The 22,645-nt window shown below is 42.2% G+C and overlaps 1 protein-coding gene across 2 annotated transcripts in view; it reads left to right on the forward strand.

The window, feature by feature from the left end:
* Positions 1 to 22,645, forward strand: part of SFMBT1 (Scm like with four mbt domains 1) — a 97,969-nt gene that overhangs the window by 24,909 nt on the left and 50,415 nt on the right. The window contains exons 2-10 of one of the 2 annotated variants that reach the window (XM_073644360.1): positions 5,500 to 5,618; positions 7,199 to 7,293; positions 8,268 to 8,508; positions 10,139 to 10,198; positions 16,224 to 16,312; positions 16,637 to 16,877; positions 16,980 to 17,074; positions 19,134 to 19,235; positions 21,716 to 21,869. In XM_073644360.1, the coding sequence (XP_073500461.1) occupies positions 5,510 to 5,618; positions 7,199 to 7,293; positions 8,268 to 8,508; positions 10,139 to 10,198; positions 16,224 to 16,312; positions 16,637 to 16,877; positions 16,980 to 17,074; positions 19,134 to 19,235; positions 21,716 to 21,869 (1,186 nt within the window). In that variant the 5' untranslated portion in view covers positions 5,500 to 5,509. The remainder of the gene's footprint in view (positions 1 to 5,499; positions 5,619 to 7,198; positions 7,294 to 8,267; positions 8,509 to 10,138; positions 10,199 to 16,223; positions 16,313 to 16,636; positions 16,878 to 16,979; positions 17,075 to 19,133; positions 19,236 to 21,715; positions 21,870 to 22,645) is intronic. The other variant, XM_073644361.1, reaches the window with a different exon arrangement.

The raw sequence follows: 22,645 nt of genomic DNA on the forward strand, positions 1-22,645 counted from the left end.
GAAGCGCCATCTTCTGGCGCTGTACCCAACTCATCCAGGGCCCTGGTGCGGTGGCTCACTGGGTAATAAAGGGGTTAGGGCCAGCTTGGCATTATCAGCTGGCCCTAAGCCCGAAATTCATGGGGTCACGCCAATATTAGACATGACCACCATGAATTTCTAGTAAAGTAATTAAAAAAAACACAACACCCAGAATAAAGTCCTTTAATTGAAATAAAGACACAATTTTTTAATGTTCTAAATTAAACCATACTTACAATCACGCCCATTCCAGCTGAAGCCAACGATCTCCTGCAATAAAAGTAAAATAATAAAGCAACCTCATCCTTACCTTTCCATGGTTCCCAGGACCGGTCCAGCTCTGCTACATTCACATGACAGGCTGCACCGCAGCAGAACGCTGCCGTTCAGCTTGCCATGCGGCAGACACTGAGAAGCGCAGGCATGCTTGTGCTCCTCAGTGTCTGACTGTGACGGCATCCAGATGAGCCGAGATCATGTCCAATGAACTCGGCTCACCTCATGCACGTCACTGACAGCGTGGGAAAATTCTCCTGCTCCCCGCATGCGCAGTAGAAGTTTCCCACGCTGTCAGTGACGGACGTCCAGGAGGTGAGCTGAGTTCATTGTCGGCTCATCTGGATGCCGTCACAGCGAGACACTGAGGAGCGCAAGCATGCCTGCGCTTCTCAGTGTCTGCGGGATGACAGTCTGGATGGCAGCGTTCTGCTGCGGTCCAGCCTGTCATCTCGATGTAGCAGAGCTGAAGCTGTCCTGGGAACCATGGAGAGGTAAGGATGAGGTTGGTTTATTTTTCTTTTATTGCAGGAGATCGTTGGCTTCAGCTGGAATGGGCGTGACGGTAAGTATGGTTTAATTTAGAACAATAAAGAATTGTGTCTTTATTTCAATTAAAGGACTTTATTCTGGGTGTTTGTGTTTTTTTTAACTTTGACTATGGGGTTAGTAATGGGGGTGTCTTATAGACGCCTCTCCATTACTAACCTGGGCTTGATGTCAGCTGGCATTATAAGCTGACATCAACCCCAACCCTATTACCCCCTGCCACCGCACCAGGGCAGCGTGGAAGAGCGAGGCTAAGTGCCAGAATTGGCGCATCCTATGGATGCGCCATTTCTGGGGCGGCTGACGGCTGGTGTTTCTAGCCTGGGAGGGGGCCAATATTCATGGCTCCCTTCCTGGGCTATTAATATCAGCCCCCAGCTGTCTGCCTAGCCTTTGCTAGCTATTAAATTAGGGGGGACCCCACGTCATTTTTTTTGGGGGGTCCCCCATTTTAATAGCTAGTAAAGACTAGGTATTCAGCTGGGGGCTGATATTAGTAGCCTGGGAAGCTCCGTGGGTATTACCCCCTTCCCAGGCTTCAAACATCTGCCCCAGCTGTCTGCTTAACCTCCGCTAGAGCCTAAAATTAAGGGGAACCCCACGCCAATTTTTTTAATAATAAATCCTTTATTTTAATACTAAATGACAAGTACAGTAACCAACACTATCACTGTACTTCATATATATGTAACTGACATGTTTCTATCTATCTAATCTATGTGTGAAGCTCTATTCTGTCTGTTATAAATTGTCGGGTACCGCTGCTGAATTGCCGGCCGGCTTTTTTAAAGAGACGGTGCATGAAAACACTATTATTTGTTTTAATAAATCCTTTACACTAAATGACAAGTACAGTAACCAACACTGTCACTGTACTTCATATATAAGTGACTGACATGTTTCTATCTATCTAATCTATGTGTGAAGCTCTATTCTTTCTATTCTAAATTGTCGGGTGCCGGCTTATGCCGCTGCTGAATTGCCGGCTTTTCATATATTGTCACAGAAGCGATGCGAACTTCCCTGCTCCGGACACAGCGCAGCGCTTCTGTGACAAGTGAAAGCTGTCGGCACAGAAGCCCTGCGCTGTGTCCGGAGCTGGGAATACGCAGCGATGTGTCAGTTTCAGCAAAGAAGCGCTGACTGTCTGGACCTACCGCCGCCGTATTTTAACTCCCTCCACCTTATATTAACTCCGACATGGCAGGGATACGGCCACGGCAGCTTATTAACACCCCCAGAGTATCCCCGCATGTCAATTTCTGAAAGTTTAAAAGCATTACCGGCGTATAAGACGACCCCAGACTAGACAGAAGATTTTTCAGTCTTCAAAAGTCGTCTTATACGCCGGAATATACGGTAACTGGCTGAAGCGGAGTGTGAAGTCATGCAGGGTATTTTACTCACTTGATGAAGTTTCAGCCGCAAAGCTTCCCTCTGCTCCTCACGGCGTGCTGCGGCCACCAGGAAAGGGGTCCCGCACTTTCCAGATAGATCAGGAGCACCTGTCGAGACCCCTCTGGTGTGTGTTCCTCTCCTTGTTGAGTTCTCCCACTAAGTCTTCACTTGACTGTTTGTGTGGTTAGAACTAGGTGTAAGGCAGGGTCCCACTGGATAAACGCAGGTAGAGAGTTACAGGTGGCGTATGCCGCTCCGTCCGTATCCCCCAGGGATCCTTTTGCCTGTGGAGCTTGTCTCCTCTACTCCCCTCCAGGCCTTCTTAGGACAGGACCTTGACCGGGTAAAGGCAGTGGTTAACTCTGACCCGCTCCTCGTCTCAAGGCCAGAGAACGAGGACCGTGTATCTGCAATAGGCTGCAGGTTCTAGCGGAAGGCCACAATCAGCGATGAAGATCACAATCAAAGACCTTGAACTTAAGATGGCTGAAGATTAAATATAAATAAGTGTAGCCTAAAAATGTGTCCTCCACCCTCACCCACTACATGGTTCCCCCTATCTTTGGTTCCCCCCATCTCCTATATCCCGGGCCGGGGCAGCACCCTGGTGCATTTAGGCCCCCTTCAGGACAGGAGTGGTGAAGTGGTGTCCCGAGAGATGCTCCATCCTTACTTGGAAGAGGAGATGCCACACCTCTACTGAGGTGCAGTACCCCTGTGGCGACTGAACCCTCAGGGGCGCCACAGTAAGAGTCTATCTCTGACGGCTCATCATTGTTATCTATCTACATCCCGAGGATCCCAAGGATGCAGGTACTGGTGAAATTGAGATGCAGGGAGGAGGCTGAGTGATGTGGGATCCCACTGTTTGCAGCCCTTTGGCGGCCCTGGACTGCGAGCCCGATAGGAACAGTCCAAAAGGCTGCATATTGCACAGGTCAAATTTAAAGAATTACAAAGTAAGAGTTGTAGCTCTTCAACCTCCCACTAATGATCTACAACTTGACAAATTTTGGTGTTCTGGACTAGAAAAGCTGAACAGTGATCATTATGGTGAAGAGACCTTAATTACTGTCACCCAAATTTCCCAGAAATAGATGGAGGGTACAGGATTATTAAGTATGGTTTCCTGCTTAGGGGTTGTGTTTCATATACAATAATATATGTAAAGGAAGAAATCCTAGTGAAACTTCTGTGGAATCGTTGACACTCGGTGTAACTCCTTTTACTTTTCTGTTTATCGCTGCCTTCTGCGTTGTTATTCGGGATTATAGCTCAAACAATAGGAGAGTTTAATGTACATTGTCAATTTTATTTTTTTTTAATTCTGAAGCCTAAAGTATATGTAGCTTACAGTCTGATGAATGAGGGCAACTGGATAGTTTGTGTTTTGACAGTGGATCATCAAGCTATCAACTGTGCTTAGAAGTAAGAAAGTCACCCAGCTGAGATCTCTGGACGCTCGGGTATAATGTGCTATCATGTGGAATATGAAATGCAGCAGAGTTGGAAAGTGCAGTAAAGTAGTAGGATCATTTTACAGCTAAAATCATCCAAGTGTTTCCGCTTAAAGTTACATTAAACAGTTTTGTGTTTTTTTTGTACACATACATGATGTATGTGTGTATAATGTGCAGGTTAAGGCATTTGGACTCTGCACTACTGCTGTGTCCACAGGACTACCTGCAGGAAAGTGTCTGATTTACAGCCCCACTCCCAGGGTAACCAGCAAAAGAAATAAACAAGAAATTGCCCTCTGGCCAGGAATTGGAGAACAAACAAATATATCTTTTTAAAAATGTGTTTTGTCTTTTTTTTTTTTTTTTTTTTTTTTTTTTTTCTGGGATCTTAAAATTGATGATTGCCTTTCCCAAGGCTAGAGTTTCTGAATGGTGGGCATCTGAATTTTGGCACATTGCCTATTTTATACTAATCTTTCTAAGGACTAAGGGACCTCTAACCTGAATTTATTGGAAAGGGTTGCTAATTTGCTGTCAAGTAGGACTGGGGTTACTGCTTTAAAGGAGTTGGCCACTACTTTTTATGATTGGGGCAATCGATGGACCCTGTGCCCCTCACAGGCATCACCTGATCCACCACTGATGTTACGGTAAGTGAAACGTGACGCGCTCCCCGCGGTGGATGCTGGGCTGTGGTTTGGGTTACCCAGTGCGGTGGATGCCGGGTGTGATGTGTGGGGTAACCCCGCGCACAACCCATCACTCACTGTGGAACGCAGCACTGAGTCACCCCCGGCTGCAGCCGGAACTTGATGTGACGTCCGAGCCGGTTGTTGCCGGGGGTCACATGATGCCTGTGAGCGGTCAGTGATAGCGCCACTCACAGGCAAGGAGGACAGCAGGAGGTAATTACAAAAATACTTGGGGGCACAGGGTCCATTGATTGGGGCAATCATAAAGAAGTTGGCCACTACTTTTTAAGTGCCTCTTTATTGAATGGAGTATTTACAACTTGATCTCTCCCCACCCCGCAGAGCTGGTGACCAGGGTTGCTAACCATGCAGTAATTCCAGGACAGTCTGTAAAAATAAGTCACTTTTTTTGATCGGTCCGTAAAAAAATATTTGAAATGTCCGTGTGGTTTTTTTTTTTTTTGAGGCTGAAGAAACTTTTACAGATTATTTTGACTGCAATCATCATCATTTTACAGGTTACAGTGAATGCAGCTGATGTCTTCGTATCAGAATTATGGGCTGTAGAAGAAACACTTCTAACCATAATGCATCATTACGATTATATCAAATGTGTCCGTAAAAAATATTGTCTGTCTGTGAATTTTAAATAAGTTGTCCAAAAAAAAAGTTACATTGGCAACCCTGCTGGCGGCAAGGAGAACCAGTGTGCACAGTGAAACCGTAAATTAGCACAGGTGCCTGTGAGTCTTAGGATTCATTGGGCTCCCAGAAGTCGGACCCCCACCGATGTATTATCAATTCATAATATGCAAATAACCATTTATAGAATGAATGCACATTAAATATGTCCTGTAGGTGCAGAAAAATATGTACGCGTCCTAAACCTTCCAGGAAAACTGATCTTGGGATATAAAATGTGTGATATCTTCTATCTGAACCGTACAGCTTCCTTTATGTAATATAAGTAGTTAAATAGCTTTCTTAAACATACGCAGCGCCTGAGGAAGTGCAGCAGAAGATGAATGTGTTCCTATAACACATGGCAGCTGACTGCGGTGTGCTGGACGGCTCACTAATGTGTAATGTATTCTTTGTTTTAGTGTTGGGTGAATGGGAACTCTTAGTGCTGGAGTGATGTCAGAATCTCTGCTTGCAATTCCTGCAATAACCACCGGCGGTCACCCTGCTGATATGAGCGCCCAGGAGCAAAACCATGAAGGTGAAGTATGGAAGCAATCATAATGTTTTATTTCCTTTATGCTATCATTTACACTAATTATATGTAAAATCGCCATTGCAGAGATATACTTTTGTCTGTACAAATCCATGTGAGAAGATCACTGATTTCCAGGAGAATGGGCTGTACAGACCACGCTAATCCTTTAGTCTGAAGACTTGTTATTAAAGGGAGTCTCTCACTCCAAATTTACACTTTAGTCTAAGCACATAGTCTTCTGGGAGATGGAGCAACCATAAAATTATTCTTATTTTTCATATCTATTGCCCCCAAAAAATAACTTTAATTGTAATCCTTGAGAAAACTCAGGCAGGACTTATGCTGGAGCGAGGGCTCCTTCTCTTATTTTTTATTTTTTGTAGATCCAGCTATGTTTGTGTATTTGTGCCATTGACTCTTTATCGTGTCTTATGTTTAACTCGCTTTATTTAGGTCTTTCATTATTTATTATTATACACTTCTCTACCCTAAATATATTCTTTGGTTATACTCCTTTTTCATGTGTATAGTAATTCCTGATGTTAAGTTTAACACACTATATCTGCTGTTGTCCTGCATTTTGCCCAAAATCTGATGTACTTTCGATATCTTGTGACCCCCCCCCCCCCCCATTGATTTTATGGTATGAATGTTTTTATCCAATAGAAATGTATAAGTATGTAGTAGTGGTTGTGTTATTTTCTAGGTTTTTTTTCTTTTATTGAAAAGCCCGCTGCAATATAGTACATAGCTGTCTAATGGTACATTTATTACACGATCGATGAATTACAATTTTTTTTTTTTAATAGAAACAGCAATTTTATATAATACAGTAGAAACCTGGAGCAACTTTTATTTATTTTTATTCTCGCGACACATGAATGTCTCTGTAATATGTTAAGAAGTGGCCGGGGGAACAATAGAAGCGCAATAGCGTTAGGTAAAAGGTGGTACTGCTGACCTTTTTATACGGTTGCGTGAGACCCCCACACTCTAATGGGTATCAAAGAGGGATCCCAGTTGCTGCAGCTCCACAGATGAACATAACCCATGTTGTAATGGAATCTTCGGAAGTTGTGGGTAATTTTACTTATATCCGATAGAGGAATAAAGTTGAGTATAAATGTGGTGTATTCCTACTTCAGGAGAACTATGGAGCTCTGTCGTTCTCCTGAAGAAGTAAGAATGCTTCAAAATGTGTAGCGAATATACCACACTTATACTCCTCCTCAATTGTATTCCTTTATCAGATATAATACCAGCAACAAGGGCAGTGTCAGACTGAAGAACATTGGGCCCACCAGAGGATTTGATTCTGAGGGCCCAGCTTTCTCCCCCCACTCAAGAACCCCATAGCAGATGCAAGGTTTGCCCTATGAACTCTCCTGAAGGAGAAGCCAGGGCCCACCTGAGGATTCTCCAGTTCTCTGGTGGGCCAGTCCAACCCTAAACGTGGGTTACCCACAACTTCCGAACATTTAATCTCTGTAATATGTGGATGTTTTTGTGTTTACTTTGCCATTTAATAGACACCATAATGTAACAGACTTTTCTAATTTTTATTTCTTTTATTTTTGGCAAAGATGAAAACTTCAGTCTTGAAGAGGCAGAATTTAACTGGGAGGAATATCTAGAAGAGACTGGGAGTACGACTGCTCCTCACAGCTTTTTCAAACATGTAAGTTATTGAAAAGAAGCCTTAATTTTTCATAGGGGTGTTGCCTCTCTGGTCAGGGGTGTTGCCGCTCTGGTCAGGTGGGTTGATAATCAAGTGTAAAGTTTTGAAGTTCTTGTTTATTGCCTTCAGCACTTTTTATATTAGTAATTGGCTATGTATGCACTATGGCTACCCATGGTATTGATGTTTGAAATGACTAATAAAACTTGTTCCTCAACATTTTCAGGTGTTTTCAGGTAGTAAATAGATATCATCTGGAAACCCCTACTTCCTTTAAAGGGACTTCTCTTGGAATATGAAAATAATAAATTGTCATATTTAATAAATTCCTTAATTCCGTATATGTAACAAATTGCACTCATTTTGTCCAGGGAGGTAATCGCTGTAGTACAATACACATAAAAACTGACACATTAGGACAGACTGTTAGTGCAGGGCAGGTCCCAGTGAGCATGTGCAGTAGGAAGCTCTGCGACCTGGAGATAACAACCTATACTACATGCTGTCTTCAAGTTACTGTAATAATTGCCTCCCTGGACAAAGCAAATGTGATTTCGTACAAGGTATTTAGGAATTTATTAACGTCTCCGTCTTTTTTTTTTTCTTTTTTCTCCCAGAGAACCCCCTTCAGAGAAGGGTAGGGTTAGGTAAAGAAATTATAAAACAATGTCCATTGATTTATACTTGCAAGATTTGATAACTGCGTTGCCAGCCACGATCAATCAAGATATAATCATACCATTAGTACTAAAAAAAATTATTTTTTCCCATGCTACTGTATTTTGTGAAGCCTAGGGAACACTGTATCTAACATTAAGCATACATATAAATGCTAACATCTCATTCCAAATGGAGCACACTTAGTGTTGAATAACTGAGCAGAAAGCTCTCCTTTATCATTTTTGAAGACCATCGCATGTCTGTATTAAAAGGTTTTTCTTTCCATTTGTGTTCATTGTTCTGGCTTTAAACAGGTTGACACATCCATGCAGACTGGTTTGTCTCCAGGAATGAAATTAGAAGTCCCACTTGGAACAGACCCCCAGTCTTACTGGATTGCCAGTATCATCACCACTTGCGGCAAACTGCTGCTTTTGCGATATGATGGATGTGGAGAAGACCGATCTGCAGACTTCTGGTGTGATATTGTGACCTCTGATCTTCATTCTATTGGTTGGGCCCAACAGAACAAGAAAACCCTCAGACCACCAGAAAGTAAGAAGATAAAATATTACATGATGAACTTCTAAAACCTAATGTTGTCACTGTATCTCTAATATCAGGAGCTTCAGAGCAGCTCAATCACACTGTAAACCAACAAAAAGCCTGCTTGTGCTGCTTAGTTATCCGGCCAGGCTGAAACTGAAGGTTGGTCGTTAACTTGGGCAATGAGCTGTACTCTGATTCCAAATAATACCCCTTATTACAAATTTTAAGAAGTTATGGTGTTCTGTTTAGCCAAATCTGCTTTGTTGCTGAGATCAGTCTTGCAAGTAATTTTGCCATTGATCTCCCCCATATAATAGATCACCTTACAACCAGGAGCAAGTTCACTAGTCACATTGTCTCCCACCGCTTTGCATGGATTAAGGTGATGATTTTGGGGAGGCTCTTTATGATGTACTTGTATCCACTTAAAAAATTTGTTGGTCACCAGTAAAAATCCTCCTTCTAGGACTACTTCCTCAGCAGGAAGATACAATTGTCTTTTATTTAAAGGGAACCTCTTGGCACATCTTTACACACAGAAGTAGATGTATATCCACTAATTAAAATGTATACCTCTGTTGTAGAGATCAGATATGCCCATCATGAGAAATTTCTTGTAGAAGCCATTATTCAAATTGGGCTGCAAGTGCACAGAAGAGACTGGGGACGTGTCAGTGCACTTGGACTTTGGGTGGAAGGTTTATACACTGCCTTATGCCCAATGACTGATCTAAGGAGGCATTGCATGACAGATTCCCAGAACCCAGGGACTCTGTTTTATGCACCACTCTTTCAGACCCTGCACAAGTCATAAAATACTTCTCATTTACAAGTTATATGCCCCCAAATAAAGTGTCAGTTTTGTTCCTTTAAAGCAGCACTTAAAAGGGGTTTGTGCCATGAAACAAATACATTTTTTGATGAACAGATCTTGGAATAAAAACAAACTCCACAATTGGATGTGTTTAAATAAAATGTTCCTGTGCTGAGATAATCTTATAAATGTGCCCCTGCTGTGTACTGTGTAATGGCCGTGTCTGATCATACCACATCTCCTGGACTTTAGGGGGGAGGGAGTGGAGGAAAAGACTATACAGACATTGCAGCTGGGGGTCTCAGCCTATTCTTTTTTAGGTAAAACATTGTTTTTAAACAATCAGCTGTGATCCCTTGCTGTCCTGTCTGTATACTCTCTCTTGCTACCCCCCTGCCCAGGAGCTGTGGTATGATCAGACCATGTCCCTGCACGGTCAGACACAGCCATTACACAGTACACAGCAGGGGCACATTTATAAGATTATCTCAGCACAGGAACATTTTATGTAAACACATCCAATTGTGGAGTTTGTTTTTATTCCAAGATCTGTTGATAAAAAATATACTTTTGCTTGTGGCACAAACCCTTTTTAAGTGGAGAAAAAAAGTTTTGCTAAACTATTATTTTTTGCTGTTCTAAAGCAACGGGGTATTTCTGCTTTTTGTACATCTGTTTTAGTTTGTGCTATTATATGGTTCTCCCTAATGAAACCTAATTTTTGATGATGCAGAAAACAAAATGACAGCTGTGGTGTGATTGGTTGATACCGGCAACAAAGACTTTTTTTTTTTTTTTTGAACTCTCCTAAATCTCCCCTAGATGTATTTAAATTATGTGGGATGACAGAGATGGACAAGGACAGGAGGGCTGTAAGAACTGGTAAGAATAATTTAACTTCCTGTAAACTTGAATGACCTCACCGATCAGAGAGTGACTTCCTGTTTACACATTGGAGCACGTAGAGGACTGGTAGTCGGAGGACAGATCACATGATGCTGATGCTCATAATGAAGGTGGTAAATGCATGGATGCAATTGAGCCAAGTTGAAACACAGCTAGAATATTTCTTGCAAATTACCGCCTGCAGAAATGTTCTGAATTTTTTTTCACATGCTATGATAAAGTAAAATAGTCCTCCTTATTTAGCAGGGCACCAAGTCATTATAATAGAAAACATACAAGGACACTAAGTATGCCTTTAAAGTTCAATGTACAACAGATTTTCTACAATTTTAGATTGATTGCATTATTCCTACATTACTTTCGATGTAAAGTGCATAGTATCAATCACATTTCAGCCTCTGTACATAATGTATTCAGACCAGCGAGAGCTGTTATTGCTTCGTTATACAGGCTGCAGAAATCAGAACAAAACTTGATTTTATTCAATGTATGAATGAAATTAATGCTTTCATATAATGTTAGTCATGCAGGTAATTGCAGTTCACAGACATTATTCATAGTTTTTATTATAGACTGTACAGGCGGCTCATTTTTGCCTGAATACATGTAATATACGGTGCATCCTGTGGTTACTGATGGGCACAAGGTTTGCTGTCTGCGACTGCTCATTCCCTAGAGTAAGCCTGGTTGTAGCAAACAATGCCCTTGGCAAGGAGAAAATGTTATGTTCCAGACTGAAACTGCTTCTTTTACCAGATTAGGTGGTTAACGCCTTCTAATATTTAGGTTATAGACTCAAAAAGCCCAGTGGTTAACACTGTTCCCTTCTAGCATTTGAAATTAACCATGTCCTTCATAAAATAAAAAAGTGAAATATTAACACACAAAATGTCACTGCTAATAAAGCTACAAAAAAGTTATAGAATTAGAAACATTCTTTATTCTAGTCTAGAGTTGTGTTACTGATTCTTCTGATTTGCCATAGGAGGAAACAGTCAGCAAGTTTTGTCAGTGTTATATTGGAGTCATGACATTTATTAATCTTGGCTCTAAGACATAAACATCAAAAAGTAACGCTAGAGTTGGAGTGAAGCACAACATTGTGATCAATCCATCATGACCAATGCGATAAATGTTGCAGGCACCAAACTTTTCTTCTTGGCTCAAGTATCCTGAAATGTTTCACGAGATGACCAGCCTTTTAAAATAAAAAAATTAAAAAATAAAAAAAAGTTTAGCTTTTCGAGTGTTGTTTATGCTATATGTGTCATTGTGACTTTTAAAACGCACATTGTCTTCATGTGGGAGCTTAGTGTGGTCAACATGATTTTGGTTGCTCTACATAGAGATTAAAAGGGTTGTCCGGGGCTTGCGTACTCATGACCTATCCATCCTATAGATCTGTATTTGGTCAGTGAGGGTCCAACACCTCGCATGCCCCCTCCTCCCACCCTCCGCCTCAATCAGCTTAATGGGATATTATCTGCAGTTCTCGGCAGTGGCCACTAAACAATACAGTGTGGTGTCCTGCTCTGTATAATGCTTGCATTTGGCCCCTGTCGAATCTTATATCAGCTGATCTGCAGGGTGAATGACCCCCATAGTCTTATTAATGGCCAATGCTATAGACCAGTCAATGTGCAATCCCGGACAACCCCTTTAATGCCAGTGTGTGTGTGTCTAAGAGATATATTTCGTTAATAAAGGTGCCAATTCACTTAAAGGGAATCTCTCATCAGGTTTTTGCTACCTCATCTGAGAGCAGTGTAATGTTGGCCAAGAGAAGCTGAACCCAACGATGTATCACTTAGATTACTGGATACAGTCATTCTGGCACAGTCGGAGCTTTTAGATTTAGAATGAAGCAGAGCTGAGAAAGATAGCCCCGCCCACACCAGGCTCCGTGTACAAAGTGAGGTGCTTATCACAGGAGGGGCGGAGTTAGACTAGTGTAGTCCAGCAATGTTAATCTTGGTGATAAATCCTTCACAGTTAGTAAACCGCATGCACTTTGACAAGTGACACATCCCTGAATTCTGTGTTTCAGCCTCTTTCTCCTGCTGCTTTGAGATTACATCAAATCATAAGCAAGGTAGTTAAAATATAATGTTTATTAGATATATATTAAAATTTCTTTATATAAAAAAACCCCAAAGAGCCATATAATGAACTCTGGGTCTTCTGAACTACCATCAACAGCTTCTAGCTGTATATACATGCAAACCACACCTCAAAATGCCAAGTACCAAGTATATAGGGTTTAGAAGAGTCAGCCTCAGTTCATCCAGAACATAGAGGATCATATAATTAAATATTACCCTTACTAGTGTTGGTTGACATTTTTTTTTTTTTTAGTAACAATCATATAGAGATACCATGCATGTGCTCAAAAAGGTGTATAATAGGTCAAGATAATATTCACCGACCTAGCACATATATAAATCCTGCGACTCATCTCACAGGAGTGTGCAATACATTATCAATAACCTTAAGTATACAATGAAAACCCACATGCCCTTTAACAAAAAGGTACCATGGACTATACAGTGAAATCCCACATGCCCTTTATACAAAAAAAAGGTACCGTGGACCATGTCAGGGAAAATCAACAAAGCCTCACTAAAAAAATCCTTCGGGTTATTGTTATACAAAGCAAAATGAAACAATCTCACCCAATCCTAAAGTGCATCATGGCTTGATTCATCCTGGTATAATGTAATCCTATTATTCAAGACCAAGGAGTATTTGAGGTATCCTGCTTCCAACACGTTTCCTCCCAAATAGATTCATGAGGGGAGACTGAAAACAGGGCTGAGGGTCTCCACCATTACAATCAGCCCTTATCCTCCTCTCAGAGGACCCAGGGTTCCACCTCTCACTTCCTACACGATGTCTCCTTTAAACGGCCGCGCTAACAACACGCCGCTACGTCACATCCGGTCACGTGGGCTGGTATATCCGGTATTTGGAACGCATCCACCATCCAGGTGGAACGCATACAGCATCTCGCTGACATCACATCCGGTGACGTCCTCCCTATTTCCGGTTACTGGAACGCATGTATGCATTAATGAAGCGCATCCTGAACATTACACTGGCGCTTCGTAGAAACCAAAACTGCCAATCCTAATCTGGATTTTACAGAGCGGTGGTTGGGGAGGGAGGAGGAAAAAAGCAATCCACTACCAAAGTCAAAAAACTGGGGGATATAGTACACCTCCTCACCTGCATTCAGATATATTCGCCACTCTTATCACGCAGCAAAATATCAAATAATGGGACCAACTTATTTATAGCAAATCAACTTTTAAGAAAAAGGAAGCATCCGTCGTCCCACCCTTTAAGGGTTAAGCATAGCCTTATGGTGGGAGGCTATCTTCACCAGACAGCTAAGCAGGCATAAGTAGAAGGCGAAAACCCACATATATTTGTCCACAGCAAACCATTTGGAACATTACCCAAAAGGTTAAACCAAAGGTCAGCATCTGAAGTCCGGGGTAGAGAAAAGAACACACACAATGGGGCAGGCAAATGAATGGTATATTTCTAAAGAATAAAGGAAACCCTGGCGAAATGGAAACCCTATATAAGAGGCCGAAAGGATACAGAATGGCACACCAGATCTTTTCTACACTGACCCTGGGTCCTCATGCCTACCTAACAGCGGAGGTTGGCACCCTAGACCTGCGCAGTGGCGCCCCCACTCAACGGCGTCTGTCCCTACACTCCTTTCCCTAGATTGTCCCTCGACCTATAGGAAACACTTATAGGAGACTTGTTCATTAAGTCCTCTAGGTGCCAGCGTACGTAGATAGTGTATCCATTTGGCCTCTTTGAAGTAGAGCCTTATCCCAATCCCCACCTCTCTGTGGAAACTTGACCTTATCAATACCTATGAACCTGACCGAATCAACTTTGCCCTCATGAATGGTGTTAACATGTTTAGCTAAGGGTGTGTCCTTTTTATTAATATCACGCAAATGTTCACCTATACGCCTCCTGAGTTCTCTTTTCGTTTTACCCACATATTCGATATTACATTGACATGTGGCTTTGTAAATAATCCCTTTAGATCTGCAATTTATGAAGGAATTAATATAGTGTATTTCTCCAGTCACCTTACTCTCAAAAGTTTTGCTCTGTGTGATCACCTTACATGCCACACATCCACTACATTTAAAGCACCCCTTGCCAGTTGATCTAAGCCAGGGTTCCCCAACTCCAGTCCTCAAGGCCCACCAACAGGTCATGTTTTCAGGATTTCCTTAGTATTACACAGGTGATAATTGCATCACCTGCACAGGCAATAATTCCATCACCTGTGCAATACTAAGGAAATCCTGAAAACATGACCTGTTGGTGGGCCTTGAGGACTGGAGTTGGGGAACCCTGATCTAAGCCATTCGGTACCCGCTCTACCAACGTAGTGGCTGTGTACAAGCCTATCACGAAGGGATCTACCCCTACGGTATGTAATCTGTGGGGTGGACTTGACATAGCTCCCTATATCTTCATCCATCTGAAGGATCTTCCAGTGTTTCTGGAGAATTTTTCTGACCTCATGTGCCTTATTTGAATAGGTAGTAATCACTCTACATGTATCATTTACTTCCTGATCCTGTGAGGATGGATAAAGAAGAGTCGTACGATCCTTCATAGGCCTTACCTAGAACTTTTTTGGGGTATCCTCTTTCAATGAATCTATCCTGTAATTCAGAGGCCTGCTGATCAAAAACCGCATTATCTGAACAATTTCTACGGACCCTCAGATACTGGCCCTTTGGGATCCCTTTCTTCAAGGACAAGGGGTGATTGCTGTCCCATTTCAATAGTGAATTTGTAGCTTGTTACTGCCTTGAGATTACATAGCAAAAACCTGTCTGACAGATTCTCTTTAAGCTTCTGACCGAATGCTATTCCTCCCAATTTCCCCATTGGAAGTACGTGTATGCTTAGCCAGATGGGAATAAGCCTATACATATTATATATAATGTACTATAGCTAATTACTATCTAGCTTCCTTGCTTTCCCATACAATCTGTGGGATGTTTAATTTCTATTTTGGGTCTTGTTAGAAAACTGTTGATTGTCAGGATTGTAGCTCTTTTTTGGTGGGGGGGGGATGTTGCAGTTACTTGTGTCTTAACTATAATTTGATGAATATGGAATTCCTTTAATATATTTGACACTGACTACTCATAGAGGCTAATATGGATGTGTATCTCTGAACAATTCAGCTATTGTCCCTAAAATCTCATCATGGGGATAATAAACTACATACTTTAAAATGTATTTTATTTTTGTTTTTTTTCTTGAGAGAATACCTGCACTCCAGCTACTTAACTGTGCATCCTCTTCTGTATTGAAAGCAGTGGTCAAGTATTACAAAGGCTGTGTTTGCACTGTTCATTACATGTATGTTAGATTAGATGATGATCTTTAAAGAGAATCTGTCAGCAGGTTTTTGTCACCTAACCGGAGAGCAGCATAGAGGCAGAGACCCTGATTCCAGCGATGTGTCACTTACTGGGCTGCATGCTGTACTTTTTGATCTCCTGCTGATAAAATTATTTTAATCACCAGACGATTAGTAAACCTGCTGCCATTTAGTCCTCCATATTCATGACCTCTGTGTAACCCCACCACCTAAAGGCGCTTTGTGGCTATGCACAGTATACACAGAAAGCTGTAATCAGGGGTGTGGATGGGGTAATACAGAGCTCAGCATTCAGAGAGCTGCAGATACTGTAGTTTTGATAAAATCAGTATTTTAAGTGATGCTTCCCTGGAATCGGGGTCTCTGCCCCTACATCATGTTTCTCTCAGGCTAGCAAACAAAAGTGACAGATTACTTTTTAAATGTGGTAGTATTTCAACAGTAATATAACTATAGAATCCAAACTGACTGTACAGGTAAGTATTTGTTTTAGCCGATATTCCAATAGTAGATCCTACTTCCTTATTGTTCTGTTCTGAATTGCTGGAATCTTTTCTCCTGCAGTTCTAAAAGAAAAATTGCAGAACTGGGAAGAACGTCTTGCAGACACATTAAAAGGGACTTGCAGTGCACCTTCTCATCTGCTAGAGGGCGTAAGTATACCCTTCACATGAAGTGTAGAATAAAACTGTGTAGTGATTTATATTTATTTCATGAACTGAATGTAAAGGAAACAAGAAAATCTTGTAAATCCGAAATGGCGAGGTTTATTCTTATAAAAGTTACTCCTATGTAAGTTAATACATTAATCTATCAGACACTGACTTGCATGAATGGAATGCAAGTGGTATATGCAATTTAGTTCATTTGTATATTATATTGTTGGTGTTAGTCTGCCTAGATAAGTTTTGGTTTATTCTAGAGATTTAATGTTTTGTAAAGTAAAATTGCAATTAGAATTTTCCATCTCCATGCAGCCACAGAGAGGAAAAGATCCACTAGATTTGTTTGGACCTGGTTTCAGACTGGAGCTGCAGCACTCACAAGACTCCTTGGCTGCCTGGCCAGTTCAAGTGGTAGACAACATTGGCGGTAGACTTCAGCTGCAGTATGAAGGCGCCCCCGAGTGGCCAAGTCTGCACTGCTTCTACCTCAACCCGTCTTTGCATGAACTCGGGTGGGCTAGTAAGAATGGCTTAGAAATAAAGCCTCCCCAAGGTAAGAGCATTTATTGTACAGGTCATTTGTGAGAACTATTTGTTCTTGTGGCAAATTCACAGCTGTGACAGTAATTTGTTTTTTCTCTTTTTGGTATTGCAGAAATTTTTCATCTGAACACAGAGGGAAAATGGAAAGAAATATTGGGAAAGTGCATAGAAGACACTGAAAACGTTATACCAGGGGACGTTTTCCAGGTTAGTAACAGTATATGGTGGGAAGTTATTCTAGTATGGAATTGATCTACTTATATGAAAAGTTGGTGGTATTTTAACGACCCCCAAACACGAAGCTTAAAAACCCTGCCATTTTGATGGGATCGTCTAATCATCTAACAGGTATGGGGTCCTTCTGACAGTGATGTCGGGGAGAAAAGGATCCAGCATTTTGAATTCCAACAATATTTTGGAACCAGGAATGTACATGGAAATTTTAACTGTCTGATCCTTCTCTCCTCAATCATTAATAGTGAAAAGTTGGGAGTTCACTATACACGTCATTTGGTTGGCCAGTCCCACCAAAATCAGCAGGTTTGGCCATTTTTCAGATAACCATTTTAGCCCCATGTCCACATACAGAACACATGTATGCTCGGGCAATCTGAGCATGCATATATGTAGGGCATCAAAGGAGAGCGCTTTTAGCAGAGTCTATATTATTTCTGTGTGTGTTGTTTTTACTTTTAAAATGTTTTTGAGTTTTAACAGCATTGATAGGAAAACATTCCAGTTTACATTCAATAACAATAAAAAAGTTGCTTTATTAATAAGTTCTTAGAAGGATAAATGGGGAGGAAAGGGAGGTGGGGGGAATAAAAAAACAATTAATAAATAATCCACAGCTTATTAAAGCCAGCACTTTGGAGGAGTTCACATCTACCACAACATTCTGTTTTAAGTATTAATTTCTGTCAGTCAAATTGTCAAGTCATTCCCCTAACTGAATAATATCCACCCATGTCCATTGGCGATGAAAGGCCTTTCAGTGATTGGTTATATGCTTGGCTGCCCAGTTCCCTCTCCCAAGACCCTGTAAAGGGTAGAGGGTCATTGCAGGTGTCCTTTTGTGGTGTTGTGTATTTACAAAATAGAAGTTTAGTACAAGGAGCTACTTGAGTGATTAAGGTTAGCTCATCCTTTTATACTAGTCAGATATGTGAGAATTTATAAATGACTCGAGCTGGAAATATGCCAGCCAGGATAGACGCCTATCTGGACAAGAGCCACCAAGCTATGTAAAGGAGGGAAAAGAGTCCGATCCCATGAGAACGCGTCTCAATCTAACCCCAGCGGATCTTCCCCAGATTAGAAATGAGTCCGCACCTAAAGCAGCTGTTACACAAGGTGTGGGAAAGACTTAGTGCAACACAAAGGGAAGAGGGAAAGGGAGCCCAGACACTAGGTAAAGGGGAGAGTGGAGACCTCCTAGGCTGATCTAGTATCTCCCGTCTTCACTAACGTCCTTGTATTGGCTCTTCACCAATTGCCGCATGCGAACCTCGCCCTGTCTTTCCCTGCCGTTGGGCCCTGGCTAGGGAAGGAAGGGGGATGAGCGCTAGTCGATCCCCCACTGACCACTAAAGACAACAAGGGGGAACAAACAAGGGAAGATGGCTTAGCTTTTAGTCGACTTCAGAGAGAGATGAACACCCGTCCTCATGGCCCCAGAGAGGAAGAAGTAATGCACTTGCTCCGAGCCTTCAAAAAGGGTAATGTGAGTATCACCAGCACCTCTCTCTAGCAGACAGCAGATATTTATACACCCAGGCCAGGGTGTTAATTAGCCAGAGGAAGGTAGCCGCTGAGTCCTAGAGAAACAGCCTCTAAGAAGATGTCTGTAATGCCAAACGTAGAGATCTCCTGCAACCAACTGCAGGGCGACTGTCTGTCACTTCTGAAACACCCATGACAGCAGCGAGGAAATCTGGATTCCCAAACCAGGGCGTTAATGGACACCGCCTATGTGATATAGATGATGAGATTAAGACTAGTTCCCTCTGTGTATTTTTAACAAATTTTTTTTCATTTTTTTTGTTCTAAAGCAACAGTCCTATGCATTTACTTTTTGGTGTGTTTTGATATGTTGTGTAAGATAAGAACTCTAGCTGTGTATTCATTAAAAAAAATTTAAATACAAAATATATACATTAAAATAAATTATAAAAAGCTAAATATTTTTACAACTTGTCATTCATGTATCTCTACTAGTGCTACTTGTTTTCTGAACCAATTATTTAGCACTGATTTTGTTTTCTAGGAGCAGACACAGATTCCCAATCATACATTCACCACTGGTATGAAAATAGAGGCAATAAACCATAAAGACCCATCGTGCATTGTTCCTGCAACAGTGAATAAGGTAACACGTGCACCATAAACTGCATCGCTACACTGGGCTTTTGCCTAATGTTTAGTATCAAGCTAAATGTGTCTCTTTGGCCTTTTATCAGGTTAATATACGTCAGTTTACTGGGGGAAAAAATCATTGTAGATTACATTATTTCATATACAGAAAAAAAAATAAAAATTAAACCGATGATGTGGAAGTCCACCTTTGCCGTAGACCTTTTTGAACAGATAAGATATGAGCATCTCATGACTTATACGTTAAAGGTATTCTCAAGGAATAGGAAAATATAAATAGTGATAAAATGTCACAATAAATGTAATTCTTTTATATACCTTTTTAATTAGCAAATCACATTATCACTGTCTAGAGAGCTAATCGCTTTAGTACATTAAAATGGCTCAGTGGTTAGCAATGTAGCTTTGCAGCGCTGGGGTCCTGGGTTCATATCCCACAAAGGACAACAACTGCAATGAGTCTGTATGTTCTCTCTGTTTGTCTGGGTTTCCTCCGGGTTCTCCAGTTTCTTCCCACTCTCCAAAGACATACTGATAGGGAACTTAGATTGTGAGCCCCAATGGGGACCGTGATGATGGTGTCTGTAAAGCGCTATGGAATTAATGGCGCTATATGGCTGTGTGCCCACGATGCTTTTTTTAAGCGTTTCCGCAGCAGCAATTCCGCTGCAGAAACGCTTACAAACAGCTTGGTATAAGGTCTGCCATGTTCCCCAATGATGATCCGCATATGCTGTGCACATGCTGCGGAAATTTCAGCTGCGGATTATCATTGCGGAAAAAAACCCCGCACTACCAATTATTTTGCGGAAGTGCTGCGTTTTCGCCGCCATTGACTTGCATTGGAACGCATAGATTCCTCTTCACTGGATCTGTACATGCGGATTACATGCGTTTCAATGTGCGAATAGTACCCGGGTCTGGAGGAGAAGAGACTTTCCTCCGGACCCGGGTACCATAGAACCTGTAAAAAAAAATAAAATAAAAAAAATAAATCAATATTATACTTAACTTCTGATGGCCCCCGATGTCTTTGTCTCGGCTTGCCGATAGCTCGCGGTGGACTCAAGGACCTGCACTGACGTCATTTAGTCATGTGACGAGTCATGCGACGCTGACGTCGGCAGGTCCTTTCAGTGTACCGCGAGCTGCCGGCAAACCGAGACGCATCGAATAAAGACTCCGGGGGCCATCAGAAGGTAAGTATAATATTTATATTTTACCATTCTTTACAGTCACACTATATAAATCCATGCCGTTTGCATGGATTTATATAGTGTGACCAAGTTGTCAAGCACTTTCCAAGTGATGCTAAAATCGCCTGTAAAGCGCTTGACAACCCGCATGCGGAAATGCATGTGAAGAACGCTTCACTTCCGCTTGTCCCTGGCAGGAAAAAGGCATGTAAAATCCGCATGTACAATCCGCATGCGTTTTTTCTGCCAGGGAGATGCAGAAACGCTCAGGAAAAAATCCAGAACATTTTTGCATCGTGGGCACATAGCCTATAAGTGAATAAAATAAATAACAGAAATTAAAATTTCACTTATAGAAACCTATCCTATAATATTATTTGGACAGGTGCCTGTAAGCTTGCACACAAGGAAGTTACGCAGCTGTGACCTGGATATAATTTATACCAGGTACTGTCAAGCTTACTCCAGGTCATAGCAGCCTCTCGGCATTCAGAAAGTAAGAGCGGACAGCAGTGTGAGCAGCCTCTTCTTACCTCAGCGTCCCTGCTATCTCCAGTAATAGCTGATATGGACAGCAGTGTGAGCAGCCTCTTCTCACCTCAGCTTACCCTGGCTTTCTGGCAATTTTAAAACACATGAGAAAAAAAACTAATTTTCAAATGTCTTTTTAAAATGTAACAAGTCTTTGTTGTGGTGTTTAGCATAATTTTGTGCAGTTTTTGGGGGTCATTAAGTCTTATAATAAGCTTATGGAAAAACAAACACACAGATAAAACGCCCACATGTAGAAAAAGTGCCAGAACACTTTTTCATTTCTACGTGAACTATTGACTTCAAAGTAACATCTGGCTGCACCAAAAAATGCAGTTAAAAGGATTGTCTAGATTTGTGATGAAAGTCTGCGGAGACCACTGAATTCTCAGTGCGTGCTGTCAGGAATATCTGGTGCTGGTGACAAGACTGAGCAGTCATGTGACTGCAAGTATGCGATACACTTCTAGCCACATTCCAACTAGACAGGCATAACCTCTCTCAATTCACTTGTATTAAGCGAGACCTCGCATGTCTAGTCGGAATGTGACTGGAGGTATGCATATGGCATATTTGCAGTCACATGATTGCCCACTCTCGTCACCAGCACTGGAGAGTCCTGACTGTACACTGAGGATTCAGAAGTCTGCAGTTCTGGACAATCCCTTTTAAAAACCATATGAAATACGCCACTTGAAAACGGCTGAAAACATAAAGCGATAAATTTGTATGTGCCGCTGTCTTCCAGGTCTTCAATGAGCAGTATTTTCTGGTTGAACTTGACGATCTAAGGCCAGAGACCTGTCGGGGTCACCAGTCCATGGTGTGCCACAGGAATAGCCCACAAATTCTCCCTGCACGTTGGAGTCTAAAGATGGGCCTGACCCTTAAGTCCCCTCCTGGTAAGGCCATAGAAAGTACAAAAAATATATATATTAAAAAATGATTATGATAATGTATGTAGGTTTGAGTATGTCTGTGTGTGATTTTGGATACTTTTGCCATCTGTATGTGACTCGCCCCCTGGGCCGTGGGGCACTCGGATCCGGGCAATAGGGGGAACGATGGGAGTAGTAGTGGCAACCCGGTTCCGTGGCTCAGGGTGGTCAGGCCAGTGGTAGTCCGTTATGTGCTGATGTTTATGTCCGACTACGCCACCCGTGCATTTGCGGTTATTAGGAACCGCCGCTGCATGCAGACCGCTGGGGCTGATGAGGTGTGCAGCTAGGGTAGTGTGACTCCCCACGGGAAGAGTGCGGCCCCAGGGCAGTATAGTGGATGGTGGGAGTGATGGTAGTGAGAGTCCCAGTGCTGATAGTGCTGGAGGAGCAAGGAGCACGCAGACAACAGGTTGCAGTCCAGGGTCTTTACTAGAACAGGTAAATTGACCCACAAACAGTCCCAGCTAGGAGGGGACCTGGATGTCTGAGAGCAACGGGGAAATTGGCCCTGGTCAGGGTGAGGGTGTAGGCCTACCGTGCTTTCTGCGCTCCTTCTGGCTATCTCCTCATTATAGGTTAACAGCCCACGTTTCCGAGCTTTCCGTGTATTCTTGCCTGTATGGCCTGCGACGTGGGTTCCTTTCTGCTCTCAGCCTTGTACGGCTTTACTGGTCCCTTCGGTTGTGGCAGGGCCTCCAGGCTTCTTAGGCCAAGGAATATACAGTCCCCTGCGGACT

Source organism: Phyllobates terribilis, unplaced genomic scaffold, assembly GCF_046119375.1.
Source record: "Phyllobates terribilis strain yellow unplaced genomic scaffold, ASM4611937v1 Scaffold_8__6_contigs__length_399053987, whole genome shotgun sequence".
Classification (NCBI taxonomy): Eukaryota; Metazoa; Chordata; class Amphibia; order Anura; family Dendrobatidae; genus Phyllobates; species Phyllobates terribilis.